The sequence below is a fragment of the Anabrus simplex genome, chromosome 8 (assembly GCF_040414725.1).
Source record: "Anabrus simplex isolate iqAnaSimp1 chromosome 8, ASM4041472v1, whole genome shotgun sequence".
Classification (NCBI taxonomy): Eukaryota; Metazoa; Arthropoda; class Insecta; order Orthoptera; family Tettigoniidae; genus Anabrus; species Anabrus simplex.
In genome coordinates this window covers 236,311,328-236,334,286 of record NC_090272.1, presented here as the reverse complement: position 1 = coordinate 236,334,286, position 22,959 = coordinate 236,311,328, and the positions used below count along the sequence as shown (strand labels likewise).

At 39.7% G+C, this 22,959-nt stretch overlaps 1 protein-coding gene across 1 annotated transcript in view; it reads right to left on the bottom strand.

The window, feature by feature from the left end:
* Positions 1-1,015: 1,015 nt before the first annotated feature.
* Positions 1,016-22,959, bottom strand: part of Csgalnact (Chondroitin sulfate N-acetylgalactosaminyltransferase) — a 546,430-nt gene continuing 524,486 nt past the window's right edge. The window contains exons 4-5 of the mRNA XM_067152208.2: positions 12,271-12,418; positions 1,016-1,526 (exon numbers count right to left, since the gene is read on the bottom strand). Of these exons, the coding sequence (XP_067008309.2) occupies positions 1,377-1,526; positions 12,271-12,418 (298 nt within the window). The 3' untranslated portion in view covers positions 1,016-1,376. The remainder of the gene's footprint in view (positions 1,527-12,270; positions 12,419-22,959) is intronic.

Genomic DNA, 22,959 nt, shown 5'->3' with positions numbered 1-22,959 from the left:
GAAATAAAATTTCCAAATTTGTTATATTAAAAGCTGCTGTGCCGGGCTGAGTGGCTGAGACCGTTGAGGCGCTGGCCTTCTGACCCCAAATTGGCAGTTTCGATCCTGGCTCAGTCCGGTGGTATTTGAAGGTGCTCAAATACGTTAGCCTCGTGTCGGTAGATTTACTGGCACGTAAAAGAACTCCTGCGGGACTAAATTCCGACCCCTCGGCGTCTCCGAAAACCGTAAAAGAGTAGTTAGTGGGACGTAACGCACTTGCTAATCCTCTGTGAGGCATGGAAACCCCGGAACATAAATGAAAATCAAATATAATTATATACGACAGTGAACCGAATGAATGAATGAATTAATTAATTAATTTAATTAATTAATTGATTAATTAATATAAAGTAGTGCGGTGAACTTTAGGGCCTTCTGGGAAAATGTCTGATGTTATGAATTTTTCTGTTATGCTTATGATACGAGAACATAGGTAGTAGAGTCATTAAGTTCGTGGACTGGCCGCCTAGTGTCGCTGTGGTTAACGGCAGTAGAGAGTTTGCACCACAAAATGTTGCCGTGACAGTTCTTCGCTGGTTCCAGCAAGAGTCAGTTCAGGGCGCACACTACAAGCAAGTCTACGGTGTCTGTTGTGAAGGGTAGTTGAATATCAGCGGCGGAACTTGTTAACGCTGTAGTTTGAGCAACGAGCAAATTTCACGTTCTGCCAAAAAGTAAGCAAATCCGCTATCGAAACGTTTGAGATAATCAAGTCGAAATCACCCGGAAGACCACGATGGCAAAATGACATTTGAAGACTAGTTAACGCCAGTCCACGAACATATTGACTGCAGTACGTACACAGGTGTACATTTTGTTGCCTACTCTGTAGGCGCCATTCCACGAACTTATTGACTGCAGCACGTACACAGATGTACATTTTGTTGCCTACTTTGTAGGCTCCAGTCCACGAACTTATTGACTGCAGTACGTATACAGGTGTACATTTTGTTGCCTACTTTGTAGGGTCCAGTCCACGAACATGTTGACTGCAGTACGTACACATAGCGCATTTTGTTGCCTACTCTGTAGGCGCCATTCCAAGAACTTATTGACTGTAGTGATATTTATTCATTTCTTGGTATTATGAGTGTTGTGGCAGTAAAGAGGAGTAGTTACATGTCTTAAGTGTTTTATCTGTTCATTTTGATTTTGACATGACTGTTTGATACACGATACTACAAGTAAAATTATGTTTTATTATTCGTCGGTAAATTATACTGACTGGAAGTTTATTGACTAGTCCAACACATCGGTAACTGAATTATTCGTTTCACTGCTTGCGCTCAGAACTCTTGTCTCGGGTGGTGACGATGACGAGATGAGGCGTCCAATCAGGGTGTCCTGTTGTTGTTGGCAATGTCCTCACGGAAAGCCAGGAAGCCGAGCTGGGCGTGAGAAGCCTCGTTAAGAGCTCGAGATCGGATGCAAGCCCGATACTGGTCTGCTGAGAGCTTCTGTTTGCCAGGACCACCGGAACAAACCTGAGAAAAACGAAAATCGAAATTAAATCAATAAATCATGAATATGTACAAATTCAATATAACATAATACAACAATGTTAACAATGATGTATGCGAAGACTTTTCTCTGCCTACGATGTTCAAGTTACAGACGTCATATTCCTACTCATCAAAAATTCAGAAGTTACCTTTATTTTCCGTAGAACTATTATTTTCCGTAGATTTGTCACACTCATTCCTGAACATACATGTATTCCATAACTAATTTCCCTGTTTTTAAGTTTTAGGGAGATTATTAACTTTTATCCTGATCACACCGTATGTTACCTTCGATTTAAATGCAAACAAAATGATTATTAAAATTCCATTTCCTAGTCCTTTTACAGTCATAAGGAGAATTTCATAAACATATTTCTTTAGAAAATTTAGTTATACCATTTGAAAGTCATACAGGGGAAACAAAATTCCCTTTCGAGATTAATCAGATCCCGAAAATTCCTCTTCGGTTTTTATAGATACCTTTTTAGTCATTTCCAACTACTTTCAACAGATATTCTATTTCTCGAAGTTATGGCGAGATACGCAACGTTTTAAAGTTTTTGAAATATAAGGGGATTTGTCATAAACATTCCTAATCGAACACGTTCACAAAAATGTCTTACCACATTTTAAGGCTTTACGGGAATTATTCATTTCTATCTTAATTATATCCATTTTCATAAGTTCGATTTTTTGAACAGTGAGGTTTTCAGATTTTCCTAGTAATATATTTTTCTAGTCATGTTATTTACTTTTGAAGATATAGCGAGAAATTAACAACGTTAATAATATTTATAATGACAAGTTTCTTATTATTGTCTTAAAAAGAACCCAGCTATCCTCTTTCGAAAAGAAATCCATTTGTCCAACGTTTCCTTACTATTTCTAGGGTTATGGTCCGGCTCCATGGCTAAATGGTTAGCGTGCTGGCCTATGGTCGCAGGGGTCCCAGGTTCGATTCCCGGCAGGGTCGGGAAATTTAACCATAATTGGTTAATTTCGCTGACACGGGGGCTGGGTGTATGTGTAGTCTTCATCATCATTTCATCCTCATCACGACGCGGAGGTCGCCTACGGAAGTCAAATCAAAAGACCTGCACCTGGCGAGCCGAACTTGTCCTCGGACACTCCCGACACTAAAAGCCATACGCCATTTCACTTTTTCTAGGGTTATGGATATATTACCGTACTTTTCTAAGAACTCGTTCAAAGGTCTTCTTTATATTTTTCAAGTTAATGGGATGTTTCTCGTCATCTTTTCTTAAGTATGTGAATATCTGGAGCTCTTTTCTTAGTGTAGTGCAGTGGATTTCATATTGAGGAATACTGTGGACAGATTAATGATAATTAATTATGTTATTGTTTTTACGTCCCACTATCTACTTTTGACGGTTTTTAGAGACGCTGAGGTGCCGGAGTTTTGTGCCTTAAGAGTTCTATTACGTAGCAGTAATCCTACCGACACGAGGCTGACGTATTTCAGAACGTTCAAATACCACCGGACTGAGCCAGGATCAAACCTGCCAAGTTGGTGTCAGAAGGCCAGCGCCTCAACCGTTTGAGCCACTCAACCCGGCTGTGGACAGTTTAATCCACAGTATGAAGAGTCGATTAAAATAAATAAAAAATTGCAACTGCAGCCGTTATTTTTGAAGACAAGTCTCTATCTTCAGCCACTGCGACGGCCAACCACGCACTGTGTCATTACAGTATTCTGGGCTGACATTTCTGGAGGATACGTTTTAGTCGTGCTTTTACCTTTCGCTGACGTAATATTGATGCAGTCCATGCAGTCGATGTAACTAATACTGATGTTGTTTTAATATCGTGTCCTGCAGTGTAGGCCAGTCCCACATTCGGAGGAACATGGACAACAAAAATCGTACACGAGTCACATTTTATTGACGAGTTTCACGTCGTGGCTTTTCCAGGTTTTATTTAGGTGTTCCATGCGGTATCAGCAATGCTTTTTTTCTAATTACCTGTAACCAGTGACTGTAAGCAGACAAACTACCTGTCCTGCTCATCATGGATGGGTTAGTTTTGCAGAAGTAATGCCATATAACGGCAGCAGAAAGGACAGAGCAAAGCTCAGTCAGCGAAATATCATTGTCAACCAAGGTAAGCGCCTTAATACACTCGGAGATTTAAAGGTGCTAGAGGACTAGGCCACCATCAGAATGTTGATTGGCAGGGTACGACAGGAGGTACACCATTTATAAATACTAGACTGTGTGCCAAAAGCCTGGATTAAATTCCAAACTTCTCGGATGCATTCATATCATCATCATCATCATCATCATCATCATCATCATCATCATCATCATCATCATCATCATCATCCCACATTCAGACCTGCAGGTCGTCTATGGGTGTCAAATAGAAAGATCTCCACCAAGCGACGCGATCATGTCCTCAGACACTCCCGGTATTAAATAAATAAATAAATTAAATAAATAAATAAATAAATAAATAAATGAAAAATAAATAATAAATAAATAAATAAATAAATAAATAAATACATTTTCCCTGATCCTTCGACTGACCTTGACACCTTGTTTTTTCAATGTTCATCTCGATAATCTTCCTGATTAATAATAATGTCATTGGCTTTACGTCCCTCTAATTTCAATGCAGTTTTCAGCTTATAAAAAACAAACACAACCATCGAAAGTTAGTTCGTTACTATGACGAGTGAACAATATTGTTTGCCGTTCATGTTAGTTACTGAGCAGTAAAAAAGTGGGGAAGAGGCATTGCTGCAGGGCTTATGAGTGGAAATGTTGGTGTGCTAGTTACGCGAAGGAAATTGAAAGGTTTGTTTGTATTTCATTCATTTGCCACACAACATCAATGCAGGAGTACGGTAAGAGGAGTACGAAATGTCAGGTTTGCTGCTCGACCTGCCACTCGATGTGAGATTTGTGCTGGACAAAGCAGAGGCGGGGCAGGTTTTTCTCCGGGTACTCCGGTTTTCATTCAGCAACACTCTCCAATATAATTTTATCTGCCAGTCATTAAACATTGCACCGGAGGAGTGTGACAGGCTTCGGCAGCCGGCATAGTTCCTATTCTCGCTGCTAGGTGGGGCTTCATTCTTTGCATTCCTAACCCGGTCGAATGACTGGAAACAGGCTGTGGTTTTCCATTTTCATTAAGTCGAAACTGAAGAGAAAACGGTTTCCATTAAAAAACTGGAAACTTAAAATTTATTTCGGTAAAGTGACACATGTAATGATGAACAAGTAAAAAACCTGTGGGATAAAATATAACCGTTGGTTAACTACTTTGGAACACATTTAGTTATTTTTCCACGTTGAACCGTATTTGTATATTCTCTACATTTCGTAAATTTATCCGATGATTCCAATATTTTGAATTATTCTTTGTCAAGGCGACTGAAACACCGCTACTCGATCAGAGGTAATCAGTCTCCCAGGCAGCAATCCCACTACGAGAGTGGTTACTGACCTTCACCTTATATATCCTACCCTCTCTCAGAGTACATCTGTGGGGAAGGCATCCACCTGTCCTAAGAGGTGACCAAAAGTCACGGTTCCTCTAGCTGAGTCTGGCATTGCATCCACTTATAGTACTCGTCACGTAAGGCTTTACACTAAAAGGCAAACATAGCCGCCATATTGAATGGCTCATCAATGGTGCCAACTTTACCAGTTACATATTGAAATCACGGGTCGTAACCACCAAAAATCCAACTGTAAGTATCGACAATGGAGGGTCCCTTACCCAGGTAAATGATAATAAATGATCAATTAAGATATTCGTAATTAATTCGGTTTTCAACCTTAAGGTGGAATTAAGGAAAAGCACTCTCCCCCTTCCCTCCCTCGACTTAATGTTATATATTTCTGCCTTTATTTCGATGTACGCATTACTATAACCGTAGTCTATTCTTCGGAGTTTGCCTTGCTCATCTGCCTTCTTGAAATGTGCTGTTACTTGTCGAACTGAGGAGAAAACACGCTGTAATAACACACAGAAGCAAATCTATTGCAGATGCATATGCCGTAAGTCAATAAGAATTCACAAAGTGTACGTCTGCTAACCGTAACAAAGTCGTGACAAAAGAAAGTTAGGTTAAGTTGGGTTGATAATGGAATTTCCTTCCATTTGAACTAAACTGATCTTTGTAGATTTCATAAAGTTGCTTTCCTTTTCGGAGGAGTTCTTGCAGATATTTCTTGCTTCTTAGACATCCCAGTCGAATTCTATGGCTAAGTATTGGACAAAATAAGACCGTAATTAATAAAATGCTGCGTTCGTTATTCCACACCAACTACGTTATTAAATACATTATTCGAACATGTCGCAATTCTTCTTAACTGGAATTAATCAAACAGATTTACAATATAATGCTTTAATTATACCCGCAAATGTAACATTAGTGATTTTAACAATTCGGCAGTGGCAATACGTAATAAACAATCACTGTATAGTGGCAACGTGGCAGATTAACAGTAACTGTAATACGTCTTATCGGCAAGCAGGGTCCCTAAACTGTATTGTTGGCAACACTGAATCCAACCCGAAAGTTAGAAAATAACTATAAACCACTATCTTCAGTATTAACAGGGGAGAAAGATTAAGGTTGTACTCTGGCTTACGTGCCAGGAAGTATCCTTGTGTCAGGCTCCTCAGCTTCGTCCTTTCTGTCCAATCTCCCTTGGTCAAATCTTGTTCTTTTCCGATCCCGACGGAGACATTGATGTTCATGCCATTCGTGGCCCATTCCCTTCCTTTTGCTAATATATATACATTTCTTGAAATGTCGGACCGTTTTCATTTTTCTCTCTGATTAGTGTTACTTTCGCTTAAAACAATAATCACCACCACCACTATCAATTTTCAGTGATGGTTGTTGCTGGTTCACAGAGGACTGATGAATAGCTGGATGCTGCATTTCAGTTCTTCAAATTCTTTAATGAGGGACCTACACCTATAACAACAAAAAATCATGTATATTTCACTTTTTTATTCCTCAGCAACAGGAAGTACTAAAGAATTGTAATTTGGTCTGCCAATCACACTGCGGTTTGCCAATATGTTTGTGTATTTACAAGTCATATGGCGAATGCATTTCATGAAATTAGGCACTTAAAATGGCGGCTGCAAATTGTACACTGTTCCACCGTTTCCCTAATATTTTACACAAATACCATTGTTTTCCTAAAATTCTTATTTCATTGTATTTACTAATGCAGTAGCTAGAGATTGACCTAGAATCATTGGAATTTATAAAGAAAAATATTTTTTAAAAAGCTTATATTAAAGTGTAACTTTTTTGCAAGTTTTTCACAGATTATGTAAAAAAACTAAACTATGACATGTACAGCAACTATTCTAGGCCATGTTATTCTTCCATATAGGATACACATGTACACTAAATTTCACTTCATTATGATACATATCAAAGAAATTGTTGCAGTGATTTGAAGAGGAAGGATCAATAAATATAGAAAAAAATAAATTGAAAATTGACAAATTTTTATCCCTATAGGTGTAGGTCCCCCCTTAAGTCTGATATTACACTCAAATATTATTTCTTGAACATCTGCACTGGATTCAGAATTTTCCAGTGTATCATTTATTATTGACTGAAACCTATGATATTTCTTTCCCCTCAACGTTAAACTAGAACTCGCAATTTCTTCGCAACGAGATATATTTTAATAATATATGCAGATTAAATAAGTATGATTTAGGATGAAATCTCTCTTTAACTGATAAGCCAGCCTCGAAGGTGTATATAGAGTGTCCTCCAACAAGGTTTCAGTATGTACAGAGGTGGCAGTACGCAACAAACGAGGGATTTGTTTTTGTTGTGAATGCAGATAAACTTTCCAGTGTCGACTTAGTTAAATGTAACCTAACAACTTTCCAGTCTGCCGCACACACAGCAATTTCTATACAAATTATAATACTATAAACATACCTGTATTCTTTTATCATAATGTGTAGTTTTTTTACAGGTATTTGTATTGAAATAGATGTCTGTGCGACAGACTGGAAAGTTTTTACGTTACATGTTGCAAACGAAGAGAGAAAGCTCCAATAAACATTGCTCGCAAATGGAGTATCTTCTGAGTTATGGTCCGTTATCACTACCATTACTGATCACAAAGTTCCAATAAGTTATGCAGGGTCGTATGCAACAATAGACGAAAATACTTTCGTTCCTAAACATTAGTTGTAGAGCCTACTAGCGTGTTTTGTTATGGTCTTATTGTGATGCGGCACCGGCTCATTTTCATCGGAGGCTTAGGCGACACCTAACACGGGGAGCGACGGATTCGTCGGACGGAGCCAATACCTTGGCCTGCCCGTTCGCTTGACCTTAAGCCTTTAAATTTTTGACTTTGGGGACATGTGAAGACTATGATGTATGTGGTCCCCATAAATCATATGGATAAACTACGACAACGCGCGTTCCATGCCTGTGATGCAATCCGGTAGCAGCCACGTGTGTTCCAACGAATGCATGCATGATTCCATGCGACGTAAGGCGGAAGGCTGGATTTCAACGAATGGTGGTCACATGGAGCACATGTTGTGAAGACATGGTGATCACCGATGGTAGTGATAGTGGACCATAACTCTGAAGATGTTGGGTTTAGAAGTTGCTTTACGTCGCACCGGCACTGATAGGTCTTATGCCGACGATTTGACAAGAAAGGGCTAGGAGTGGGAAGGAAGACACCATGGCCTTAATTGAGGAACAGCCCCAGCAGTTTCCTGGTATGAAAATGGGAAACCACGGAAAACCATCTTCAGGGCTGCCGTCAGTGGGGTTTGAACCCGCTATCTCCCAAATACTGGATATTAGGCGCACATAAGCGACTGCAGCTTTCGAGCTCAGTTGAGACAATGTTTATTGGAGCCTTTTCCTTCCTTCTTTTGTTGCATGCTCCCTCCTCCCGTAATATTGGAACATTTTTCAAGGATACCCCGTGTTTGGAGATGAAAAGTAGTCTATTTAAATATTTTGCCTCCATCTTTTCGATTTCTTTAATGTCTCTCAAGGCGAGGTGATCCTATATCAATTTTAAACCGTAAGTTACAATTGGTATGATCTTCATCCTGATGAGTTTAAGCTGTGATTCTGTAGAAAGCCTGGTTAAGTGCAGAATGCCACTCGTCGCAATACTTCCAGCTGAAACCTTTCCTCGTTTATGTACTGCGAATGTATCCTGGCGACTCTGAAAAGTGATACCAAGATTTTTGAAATAGTTCAGAGTTGCAAGCTTTTTCCCAAGAAAATATATACCAACATTTGAGAAGAGTCGAACACCTCGTCGAAATAGCTTTCCTTTCGTTTATTATTAATCAGAGAGTCTTCTTTCTATAGAAGATCTGAGATGCATGATGATGTTACCATCTAATTCACAAAGCGAAGCACTACTGCGAGAGATGGAAGAGAAGAATTGTAACGGTTCAAATCCCGTTACAAATATTTCTCTGTATTATTATTATTATTATTATTATTATTATTATTATTATTATTATTATTATTATTATTATTATTATTATTATTACTGTTATTGTAACTATTATTATTGTTTGATTCAATTCTGTAATCTGATTTCGCTATGTATGAATTAATTACCTCTTGCTTTAATGTATTTAATTTATTATGTTTAGATATACGTATGTTAGCATTAAGATCATGTAGAGGTGAGACTTACTGCCTGATATCAGATAGGGATATATTATTTGTGATACTAATTTTAAAATACTACGACATGTGGTAAATGCTGTTACAGTAACTGTCGAGTCATCGCTCTGTCATTGTATACATTTAGACTATGAGATAATATTCTGGCAGTTTCTACTTCGCCTTAGGCCATTTTATTAATATATTTAATACTTTGGAGCTGGGTGGGAGTGACATATGTTCCCTTTTAGAGATGACGTGGATGTGAAAACTTGTGCCTATATATAGGACTGCATCCTATACCAGCGAATCAGTTGGGTGGAAGGAGTTCAATGGAGAGGCTCGCCATGAAGTGTTATAGTCAGATGGATGGATCTTTGGTCGATGGATAGTCATATGGTGAGTGAGGCCACAGTTGGTCAGTCAGTCAGTTGAAGATAGAACAGTGGTATGGATACGTAATCGTCAGTGACCAAATGGATTATATGTTCGGAGTGTGTTTTGTGTACCTGTTCGGTCGAGTTCTTGTGCCAGTTAGGTGACAGCTGACTACTGAGTCGTCGTTAAGCAGACTAACAGTTATTAGTGAATTACTTGTAAAGTTGATTGTGAAGTGTCATTATATTTTCGAGCCATGCTATATCTCGTTTGAGAAACTAAAAGGATACTTCACCAAATTAGGTTTTAGATACCTTCAGCTGCTACCAAATCAAAGGAATACGTCCTAATAACACTAAAAGTGTCGAAGGTACTGTTAAGTGAACCAGTGGGGGATACATTTCTTGTGCAACTCTTAAATTTCCGGTCAGGAGGATTTCAAATGTAATGCCTAAAGTTTATTTCAGTTATAATGTCGGAGTTTTATATTATCTTTCGAATTATTGCAGAAGGTCTCGCCCGTTAAAGTGAATATTTAAAGAATATATTTTATTTGGAATCAAATACAATTTATTGTTTCTTTTCGATGGTAGATTATATGCCCTGAAATTTGAGTGGGGAAACCAAACTTCAATGTCCTTTCCCAGAAAATATATGTTATGCTGTCAAAGTAAGCTTATTACCTCACAGCCTAGAGATATTCAAGACCCTTATTCTATTATCGTTATATTTATTTGTAGCTGGCGCCCATCAACAACTGTATGTGTAAGTAATCAGGTAAGTACTACACTGACTGAGCAAATGTCTTGATACTCAGGAGTGTTGTCTGCGCACCACACGCCCCTGTGCCAGCGGCAGTTGTATAGGAGACCTTGTGAGCAGTGGCTGTGCATGTGTCAGGTGTAACATGGAGCGTCGTCGTGAGCTGACACCATTCGAACGGGGTATGGTGGTCGGTGCCCGACGGATGGGAAGTGCGATTTCGGAAGTGGTGCGGCAATTCGGCTTCACACGATCAACCGTGCCCAGGGTGTATCGTGAATGGTTGAATGCGGGTGCCACCGTCCACAACAGACGAACGACCGGCCGTCCAGCCACCCTCGATGACCGTGTCCGGCGACATCTGAGACGGATTGTCAATAGTGAGAGACGGGCAACCGTGCAACAAATCACGGCTCTATTCAACACAGGCCGTGCTATACACGTCTCCCAGTGGACAATCCGTACGAACATGGGCTCTATGGGGTATCGGAGCCGGCACCGCACACGGGTGCCACTGTTAACCCAACGTCTTTTCACACCAGGCAAATGCTGGGGCTGTACCTTAATTGATGCCACGGCTGATTCCTTCCCACGCCTAGCCCTTTCCCGTTCCATTGTCGCCATAAGACCTATCTGTGTCGATGCGACGGAAAGCCAACAGCAAAAACAAAAAAAAAACAAAAAACAACGTCATCGGGCACAACGACGCGCATTTGTCGCCAGTCACCAGGGGTGGACACTGGAACAATGGCGTAACGCGATATGGTCGGACGAATCACGATTTCAACTGCACCATGCCGATGGGAGGTGTTTGGCGCAGACCACATGAAGAGATGGATCCCGCCTGCCTCGAAGGTGTGGTCCAGGGCGCTGGTGTCTCTGTTATGGTCTGGGGTGCATTTTCCTGGTATGGAATGTGTCCCCTAGTTGTTCTGGAAAAGACGTTCAATGGTACGGGGTAAGTTGAGCTGCTCGGAAACCATCTCCACCCATTTTTGGCCTTCCAGGTCCCAGACGGTTCTGCGGTGTTTCAAGATGATAACGCGCCGCCACATTGCCCCCACGTCGCCCGGGAATGGTTCCAGGAACATGCAGCGGAGGTCCAACGACTGCCATGGCTACCCAGGAGCCCCGATATGAGCCCTATCGAGCATATCTGGGATGTCCTGGAACGCAGGCTCCGTGCCATGGATCCTGCACCCACGAACAGACCAGCATTGGCGGCCGCTCTGTAAACGATTTGGTGTCAGCTGCGTCCAGAGGACTACCACGGACTTGTCGACTCACTTCCACGGCGTCTCACTGCAGTTCGCAGGGCCAGAGGAGGCCCCACACGCTATTAGGTGACTATCCCATGACATTTGCTAAGTCAATGTAAATGTGAGTACATACTCCGACGATTGAATATTTTATTTCAGAAATATTTTAATATTGTTTCATTTTTAACTTAGTGAGTAACAACAGAAGAAACTCATTAGGTTGTAGTTCTATTCTACAGTGACTATGACTTTTTGAGTGGACACAGTCGAGGTATGAACTGAGACGCACTTGGACACATTTTTTAGTCCACGGATTTCACCACAGAACTTGTGATAACAAGAAATTTCAAGAGTGGTCTTCAGAATGTGTTTGTGAATGGTGTCAACTATTTTGTGACAGATATCACGCAAATATGGCGTTATCAATTACGCAACTATGTAGTGAACACAGATATTTTCTGTTTTCCTTTTGCTTGTAATTTTAATATTGTCCTCCTTTCTGTTAAATAGATGGAAGTTATCTGTAATAACTGTAAATAAAATTATTTATCGGGCTTCACGGAAAGGTCTCGAGCGTCCTCTGCTGTAGAATGTGTCCTTCCTTGAGAGATTAGAACAAAGTTGCCGGGATGACAGGTTCTGTGAGTGTACATACCTTTGGATGCCAAATGTGAAAGATTCCAGGGTCCGTAGCACGCACCACTTTCACGTGGCTACGGACGTACTTTCGATAAAGCATCACATCTTCTCCACCCCAGCCTACGATCTCCTCGTCGAATCCGCGAACGCGTAGGAAGTCTGACCTGAAAACAAAAGAAAAACAACAATTGTTATAGTTTACTAGCATCGTTCTTAGAACGGGGGATTCCCAGAAACCATGGCTGTATTCACACGTTTGATGCCACATGTTAACACGATATTTTCCTACGAAAGAGCGTGGCAGTTGAAGCTGAACGAAGTCGAGAGAGAATGATGACGATTACCGAATTTATTGTACTGTGCAGTTCCTGGTCAGAAGTTGTGCGAAATTCTCCGTGATTCCCTGACCACTTGCGTGGCGCTCTGACGTTGAAGACACCTCCCTTAATATCTGTACTACCGAAAAGAGTAAGTGGCTCTTTAATTTTCCCGTTACCCACCTTGAAGTGATATGCTCGACATGTCCCGCGGGACTGGGACTAAAAATCCAATTTTTCGTGATCATGTGCGTTATTATCTGTCGTACGACAAATACGTACATGATATAAAGGAACTGTAATAACAAATGAGTGCAATTGGACTAGACAAAAGAGTGACTGAATGGGTTGCTATATTTCTAGAAAATAGATCTCAGAGAATTAGAGTAGGTGAAGCTTTATCTGACCCTGTAATAATTAAGAGGGGAATTCCTCAAGGCAGTATTATCGGACCTTAATGTTTTCTTATATATATAAATGATATGAGTAAAGGGGTGGAATCGGAGGTAAGGCTTTTTGCGGATGATGTTATTCTCTATATAGTGATAAATAAGTTACAAGATTGTGAGCAACTGCAACGTGATCTCAAAATGTTGTGAGATGGACAGCAGGCAATGGTATGGTGATAAACGGGGTTAAAAGTCAGGTTGTGAGTTTCACAAATAGGAAAAGTCCTCTCAGTTTTAATTACTGCGTTGATGGGGTGAAAGTTCCTTTTGGGGATCATTGTAAGTATCTAGGTGTTAATATAAGGAAAGATCTTCATTGGGGTAATCACATAAATGGGATTGTAAATAAAGGGTACAGATCTCTGCACATGGTTATGAGGGTGTTTAGAGGTTGTAGTAGGGATTAAAGGAGAGTGCACATAAGTCTCTGGCAAGACCCCAACTAGAGTATGGTCCCAGTGTATGGGACCCTCACCAGGATTACCTGATTCAAGAACTGGAAAAAATCCAAAGAAAAGCAGCTCGATTTGTTCTGGGTGATTTCCGACAAAAGAGTAGCGTTACAAAAATGTTGCAATGTTTGGGTTGGAAAGAACTGAGAGAAAGAAGAAGAGCTGCTCGACTAAGTGGTATGTTGATGGTTATGAATTTCATGTTTTTGGTCCGTATTGAACTGAGAATAATATATAAGTAATAATAATAATAACGTAAATGTTTCCACCTTTTCAATACAATATATTCAAATGTACCACCTGTAAAAAAACCTACATCGGGCAAACCGGGAGAAACTTCATTATCAGATACCACGAGCACACTAACGCAATAAAATACAACAAGTTTTCAGCCATCGGCCAACACATGCAAGATTATAACCATAATTTCACCAATATTGAACAAGACATGGACATCCTCGTATTAGCAAACAAGGGCCCTTTACTGAACATAATGGAAAATTACTACATACACCTAGACCAATACTTTAATGCCAGTCACAATCTCAATGAAATCTCAGAGAAACCCAACATACTCTTCGATCTATTTATCACTTTCCTCAGAAACAATAATGCAGCCAACCTAAACTCAATCCTAAATTTAATCAAAGGTACTTTTCCAAGACAATTACACTTTCTCCCGCACCCTTCAGCCCCACCTTAAGCCCTATTCCTAAGCCATATTTCATTTCAATACAAGAACTTACTGATTTCCATGATTATAATTTTTACAACACCCCATTTATACTTTATTCTTTGTTAAAAACCTCTTAGTATGTATATTCCTTGTATTATTAACTATTACCATAACATCTCATTTCACTTGTTATTCTTTAAAATAATATTGTCTTAGGATTTCGCCACAAATGATCTTTGCTCCAATACGGCTGATGATGACCCCTAGATGGGTCGAAACTAGTACCGTATAATTTTGTAATTTTGTGAATATATTGTATTGAAAAGGTGGAAACATTTACGTTATTATTATTATTACTTATATATTAAGTGGTATGTTCCAAGCTGTCAGCGGAGAGATGGCGTGGAATGACATTAGTAGACGAATAAGTTTGAATAGCGTTTATAAAAGTAGGAAAGATCACAATATGAAGATAAAGTTGGAATTCAAGAGGACAAACTGGGGCAAATATTCATTTATAGGAAGGGGAGTTAGGGATTGGAATAACTTACCAAGGGAGATGTTCAATAAATTTTCAGTTTCTTTGTAATCATTTAGGAAAAGGCTAGGAAAGCAACAGATAGGGAATCTGCCACCTGAGCGACTGCCCTAAATGCAGATCAGTATTTATTTATTTATTTATTTATTTATTTATTATTTATTTATTTATTTATTTATTTATTTATTTATTTATTGATATTCGTAAACGTTTATTGTATAGAGTCTTTGACGGACCAACATTAACAAGAATATTCGAGAATAATCTTCCTATGTATACCAACTCCATGCGATTACCACGACATGATATGCACCTGATAACATAGTGCTGAGTGAGCAGAATCCAAATATGTAGTTTGGTTGAAATAAGTCCAGCAGTTTTTCATGTTTAGGCATATACAAACAGACAGATAGATAGACAGACAGACAGACGGACACCAGAGGTAAAAGTTCTATCTCATATTACGTCGGTGTTCAGATACATTAGGTGGGGGTAATTTTAAAGGGGAGGGAAATATGATTGTCCCCTGTTATGGATCTGCAAATAACTATACGTCTGCGAGGGTGTCCGTCACTGGCTGCAGAGCATGAATCCCGTATAAAATAGTAATTTTCTCAGTCATTTGAAGAGTAAGCGAAATTATTTAAAATGAAGGGTTATTTCACATATAGTCATCAGATATTATATGCAATCAATAATGTAAGAGGAAATTGAAAAAAAACTCTTTCTGGTCTTCCTATAAACTCCCAGTCTATTCAGTGATTTTTGAATTATATATATAAGAACCAGCTCATGGATGAGTAGACTATATATATCAATTTGGGCCGAGATATAACCAATAATGTAAGACAAACCTGAACAAACTCTTCTGGTTTTCCTGTAAACCCCAAATCTATTTAGTAATTTTTAAATGATATGCATATCGAAACATGCTCTTGAATGAGAAGATTCTAAATAAGAAGTTTGGTCGAGAATAATCAGCCGTTTACCCGTAATGATGGAACAAATAATCAAACAGACACACAAACACGAAATCTAAAAACTACTGATTCGATCTTGAATTGACTTGAAACGGATAAATATATCAACATTTGGGGAAATAAATGACATTACAGACAAAGGACTCCCTATAATTTTATTTATAAGATTTATACTTTAAAGAACTGTGATTTAAAGTTCCCTTAGCAATGGGAAGGGTTCTCCAATGTAGTTTTACACTATGAGGATATTTGTGGTCATCTTCTACATGTGTACTCTCCACTATCATTTCATTGCATCTGTCGAACAGTAAAAATTGCTCCAGGAGAGTGCGACAGGCTTCGGCAGCCGGCACAACTTATATCGTCACCGCTAGGCGGGGCTTCATTAATTCCATTCCTGACCCGGGTGAATGACTAGAAACAGGCTGTGAATTTTCAATGTACAGTATTTCATGCTTTGAAGAAGTATATGAATCAACCTTTTGCGTGAAGAATACACAATTATTATTAATTGTTTTTTTTTACAAAATTATGCTTAAAATTTGAGAAATTTACAAATTGATAACAGTGAAGGATATAAGCAAATAACATGTTCATGGTTACCCCTAAGTAAGCTATTGTTGCATCTCTTACGTTATTCTTTGAGCAAGTGCGCTGCCAACGCTCTATCGACACAGCTTGTTTCATCGTATTCCGGAGTTTCCGTCATGGAAATATAGTTTGGATTTAGAACTCAATCATGCCATGGAAGTAGAATAACACATGAAAAGATGGATGATTGAATAAGTGTGTTTTTACGTTGCACCAACAGATGGAAAGTTTTGAGCGAGAAACGATGGGAAAGTGCTAATTTGCCAAAATCACGGAAAAGAGTCTTTAGGGAATCAGAATAGCGCAATTCACATTTAAATCTTTTCTTACCCTTGCCACAATATACAGTACGAAGCTAAAATTCGAGGAAATTCAAGAAATCTACTTCTGGCCGTCCAGGGTGGAAGCTACAACGTCTTTGATAAGATGCCTGTTTGGTGACGAATTGAATGCTGTAGCACACATGTTGTATTACTATAAACAGCGATGATTATTCTGGTAGTGGACTGTAGTTTGGTTAAGCACGTGATAAGACCATAGGGCCAAGTCATTCACCAATATTACACGTAATGAAACTTTTATTACAATTGTACATGATTAACAAAATACATAGAAACTGTTTACACGTTAAACAATAAACTGAAATGCCTGGATGGCTATTGATTAAGTTGGAGGCCATGTGGCCGTGAATGCATGTCTCGCCGACATGTTGTCTAGTTCGAGCCTGTCTCTTTTTCTTGCCGGAAACCAGATGCATTCTGGACACTCAATAGAGACGCGGTCAAGAGCGCGCTCTGTATAAATTTTCTAAGAGGACGGAACATTCTCCCCTCTGTTGATTGCATTCAATCAAGACAAAATACAGTTTCAATGAAAATAACACTAACATAAAACAAAATGTCATCAGAATACAAATACATAATAATAAATGTTGCACTTAAATGAACGTCAATCACTAATTAACATAGATAAAATGAAACAGAACTGTACACTGGTGTGCAGGCTGATGCATTGTTTGTTTTGTTCACAGCTGCACAATGAGAGTTTTTGAATTGTTCATTTTGTTAAATGACTGTACAATATAACTACAAATACAACTTTATACACCAATCAACTAACTGACACTGTAAGGAATCATATTGTCATTTAAAAGAAAACACTACTCGATGGGAAGGGGACACAACTTCACTATTGGTCTCTTGAAAATTCCATGAGCAGTTTTTATGGTGACTGCTCGCACAAGTCCATCGAGACCTGGGTGAAGTTCCTCAACCACACCTAGTCTCCACTGAAGCGGGGGTAAATTGTCCTCCTTGATAACCACCACTGCTCCAAGTTGTATACAAGGTTGCTGGGAGGCCCACTTTGGCCTGTTTTGTAGTTGGGTTAAGTATTCCTTATGCCATCTGGTCCAAAAGTGTTGCACCATTTGCTGCAACCGTTTCCATGCTGAAAGTTTATTGCTGGGTACAAGTGTCAGATTGGATTCAGGAATGGAATTCAAACTGCTTCCAGTAAGAAAATGACCTGGAGTCAAGGGTTGAGGGTCAGTCGGATCTGAGGATAGGACTGTAAGTGGACGTGAATTTAAACAGGCTTCAATTTGTGTGAGCACAGTACTAAGCTCTTCAAATGTTAATGATGAGTTTCCAACAACTCGATGCAAATGATATTTAACTGACTTGATGCCAGCTTCCCATAATCCTCCAAAATGGGGTGAACGAGGTGGAATGTAATGCCAGTTGATACCCTTGTTTGCCAGATTGCTTACAACTTCCTCTTGATGCTGCGGTGATGCTATGAATTGGTGAAGATCTTTTAATTCTCTATCGGCTCCAATAAACGTAGTAGCATTGTCACTGTAGATATCTGCGGGGTTTCCTCTTCTGGCTATGAAACGGCGAAGTGCGGCTAAGAAGGCATCTGTAGTAAGACTGCTGACTACTTCCAAATGTACAGCCTTTGTCGTGAAGCAAACAAATAGTGCGATGTATGCCTTGATACGGACATTGCTCCTCTTGTTAATTGGGCGAAGTAGAATAGGACCTCCATAATCAATGCCACAAACACTGAATGGACGTGCTGGTTGAACTCTATGCTCAGGATAGTCAGCCATGAGTTGATGACTAGTTACGCCTTTCAATTTGTAACATGTTACGCATTTGTGCACTTGCTGTCTGGCTACATTTCTGCCATTCAGAATCCAATAACGTTGACGAAGGGTTGCTAACAACAATTCTGGTCCTGCATGAGCTTGTTGTAAGTGTTCATGTTTGACAATTAGAGTCGTCAGGTGATGTTTTGATGGTAACAGTATTGGATGTTTGGATGAAAACGGAATCGATGCATTCTTCAACCTGCCTCCGACCCTTAGAATATTGTTGTGTAAGAAGGGACATAGGTTCCTCATCTGGCTCTTCTTAGAGACTACGCCTCCGTTTTTCAGGTCTCCAATCTCTTCTGAGAAGGCTGCATTTTGTGCAATACGAATGCAGACTTCTAATGAATGTTCCAATTCTTCAACATTTAAAGGCCCAATTTTCTTGTCCCTGGCATGCTTAGTGTTATGCAAAAATCTGTAACAATAAGCTATTACTCGTTGCAGTCTTATTAATGATGAGAATTTCTCAATAATAGTTTCAGCTTGTGTCACTACTAATAGTGTGGATGATTGTCGCTGCTCTGCTATGGCGAGCGAATCCTCAACATTGTTGTTCTGCGGCCAATTTAACTCAGAAGTGGACAACCAGGCGGGTCCTGACCACCAAATGGTTGAGTTTTGCAGATCTGCTGGTCTGACGCCTCGAGAAATCAAGTCCGCTGGATTATCTTGTGATGGTACATGATGCCAGTCACTAGTGTTCGTTGACTGTTGAATGTGAGCTACCCTATTTGCTACAAAGGTCTTCCAACGTGATGCTGGTGATGCTAATCATGACAGTACGATAGTGGAGTCTGTCCATAAATGTGTTTCATTAATGGCCAAGTTTAAGACTGGCATGGTTTTGTGTACCAACTGAGCTAATAATGCTGCACCGAGAAGTTCTAGACGAGGAAGAGTGACTCGTTTAACCGGAGCTACGCGCGATTTAGAGCATAGCAGTTTGACTGATACTTCACCCTCCTGATTCACTGACCGAAGGTAGATGCATGCGCCATAAGCTCGCTCGGAAGCGTCTGAAAATCCATGAACTTGAATATTTGCCAAGTCACCCTCAATTAATACGTGGCGTTCTACTTGTATATTGTCAATGTGTGCTAGCTGCATTTGTAATTTTGCCCAGTCTGATGCTAATGGATCTGGCAGTGGGTCGTCCCAGTGAAGTTGATGTAACCATAAGTCCTGCAAAAATATCTTGTATAGTATCACTAATGGACTGATCAATCCTAATGAGTCAAATATAGATGCTACAACTGACGTAGTGGTGCGTTTAGTAATGTTACTGTTCCCTGGAATGTGTTTGATTCTGTTTGCCACTAAGAATTTGTCTGACGTAGGATGTCATGATAATCCTAAAGCTTGTATGGTGTCATCATTATCAAACTGGAAAGGTAAATTAATTTCTCTGTCTTCAGGTGGAACAGCGGCAAGTATAGCTTGATGATTTGAGCACCATTTCCTGATGGGAAAACCACCTTTATTGAGTAAGGCTATGAGTTCACTTTGCAATTTTAATGCTTCAGCGATGTTGGACGCACCACACAGGGCATCGTCAACATAAAAATCCCTTTGTAAAACCGTTGATGCCAGTGGAAATGAAGTTGTTTCATCTTCTGCCAATTGTTTGAGGCACTGTGTTGCCAAATATGGAGCTGAAGCTGTACCATACGTGACAGTCAATAGTTCGTAAGTCTTGATAGCTGTTTGTGGCGATTCCCTCCAAATAATTCTTTGCAACTGCGTGTCATTTTCATGAACCCGAACTTGTCTGTACATTTTCGTGATGTCTCCCGTAAATGCAATGTTGTGTGTCCTGAATCTCAACACAATGGAATAAAGGTCTTGTTGTATAGTAGGCCCTACTAACAACGTATCATTAAGCGACACTCCAGTAGTAGTTTTGGCTGATGCGTCAAAAACTACTCTGACTGATGTAGTTGTGCTTTGTTTAAATACTGCGTGGTGTGGCAAGTAATAATGTTCAGAATCATTTGTTGCATGTAGGCCTACCTCCCTCATGTGAGATAACTGTTCATACTCGGACATGAAGTTTGCATACTGTTCATGCAATACTGGATTTTTCTTGAATTTTGCTTCCAGTTGTTGAAATCGCTGTGTTGCCATATCACGAGAATTGCCCAAGGGTGATCGAGTTTCCTTACGAGGTAACCTGACAACGAATCTTCCTTCAGGAGTGCGTGTGGTGTTTTCCTTGAAGTGCTGTAAACACTGTTGTTCATCCTGAGTTCTGGGTTTAGTGTGCAATTCTTCTATTTCCCAAAATTTACGAAGTTGCGTGTCGAGTTGATCTTCCTTTTTGACAAAGAGAGAAGTGACTGTGTTGCATGCAGGATGGCTGTTTGACTGAGGGCATTTACCAGAAATTATCCAACCCAGATGAGTGTCCTGCAATACCGGGTAATCACCTGCACGTTTTTTCCCATCTGTCTTTAAAATGTTAAAGAACATCTCTGCACCAATGATTAAATCTACCTTGCCTGGACTGTAGAATTTAGGATCTGCTAGTGTGATGTCATTAGGTAGGTTCCACGATTTGTAGTCTAACTCCATGGAAGGCATTTCTCCTGTGATGGCAGGAACCACTAAACAATTTATGTTAGTGTTAAAATCTGATGTTGTGGACTGGAGGTGAATATCCACACTGTGTTTCAGAGTTGATGAAGAATTGTTAATGCCTACAATAGAAGTGGTGTCTTCTTTACATTTTAAATTTAGTCTGCTGACAGTGTCTGTAGTAATGAGATGAGTCTGACTGCCGCTGTCCAAGAGTCCTCGAACCTTGCGAAATTTACCACTGTGATCCTTGATTTTGACAATAACTGTGGATAACAACACATATGGTTTGTTTCGAGTACATGGATGTTCATTCTTGGTGGTTGTGTGAACGCTGGCAAATACCACCTTGTTGTTCGAAGTAGTTTCGTTAGTTGTACTAGACTTGGGATTTTCAAGATGGAGTAATGTGTTGTGGGCCTTGTTGCATTTGCGACAGTGACTGGATGTACACTCTGACGTTTTATGTGATGCTCTAAGACAATTTAAACAGAGTTTGTTGTCACGAGCATATTGAATGCGATTTGACACTGTTAACTTGAGAAATGCTTCACATGCAAAAAGTCCTGGTGTATGACCTTGTTTACAATAAGAGCACTGATTGTTAATGCATGCAACATGTGTATAGGACGACGGTTTTTTCTTGTGTGAGCTTTCTTTACTACCGCGCACCTTGCCTTGACTGACAGATGTTTGCATGCTTTCAAGGACTTGGCAGCGATGTTCAATGTAAGATGTTAATTGTTTGAGGGAGGAATGTTTGTTGGCGTTTGCTTCTAGTTCCCAGCCCCTCCTGGTTTCATAATCAAGATGATCAACAATATGTTGTGATAATATTACTTCTTCGAGAGGAGTATCTAATTTCAATGCTTTAAGTGCTTGTAAGTTGCTTGAGAATGTGCCGATGAACTGCCTGAGGTCTTCAGCGGTTTCATTCTCCACTGTTGCAATGTTTAAGATTTCTCTAACATGCTTTGCTGCTATCAGTCTCTTGTTTTGAAACCGATCACATAATAGGTTCCAAGCTACCGTATAGTTTGTTTCAGTAGTTGGAAGGTTCTGAATTAATGCTTTAGCTGAACCTTGAACTGCTCCTAGTAAATAGTGAAATTTCTGAATGGTTGCTAGACTGGAATTTTCATGCACCAATAGTTTGAAATTATCTTCAAACGACATCCAATCTTCATAGTTACCACTAAACATGGGTAGTTTAATCGCGGGTAATTTGATGTTGATATTTTCATGCGACGAATTGGAAGTGTTACTTCTGATACTACCGGCATTTTCGTGTTGGTCTGGCGACAATAATACCTGCATTTTTGCCTTCAAACTGTACACAATGTCATCTACTTCATCTCTATCTACCCCATGATCTCGTTTACTATCCTCCTCCTCAAGCTGCGATTGAACTAAATCGTATTTGCTTTCTAAATCAATAAGTGCATCATATCTAACCCTAATGTCTGTTAGGTTTTGAGTAGTGTCGTACTTTTCGACGAAAGTTTTGATTTTTGTGATTCTACCTTTCAGATAACCCCGTTGCTTGATCAGCTTTGCGATTTCGTTCTCGTCCATCGTAAAGCACTGGCTCACACAAATGTAAATAATGCAAGGAAAAGGTAATTAAAGGGAATCTGACCTTGTAAACTGAAGAGTCCCACGTTGCATTGTATGTTTCCAATCCTGCGGATATTTCACACGCGTTTCACTTTTGCCGTGTAATATCGGGCCCGGAAATGGACCAAAATGTTTGGTGACGAATTGAATGCTGTAGCACACATGTTGTATTACTATAAACAGCGATGATTATTCTGGTAGTGGACTGTAGTTTGGTTAAGCACGTGATAAGACCATAGGGCCAAGTCATTCACCAATATTACACGTAATGAAACTTTTATTACAATTGTACATGATTAACAAAATACATAGAAACTGTTTACACGTTAAACAATAAACTGAAATGCCTG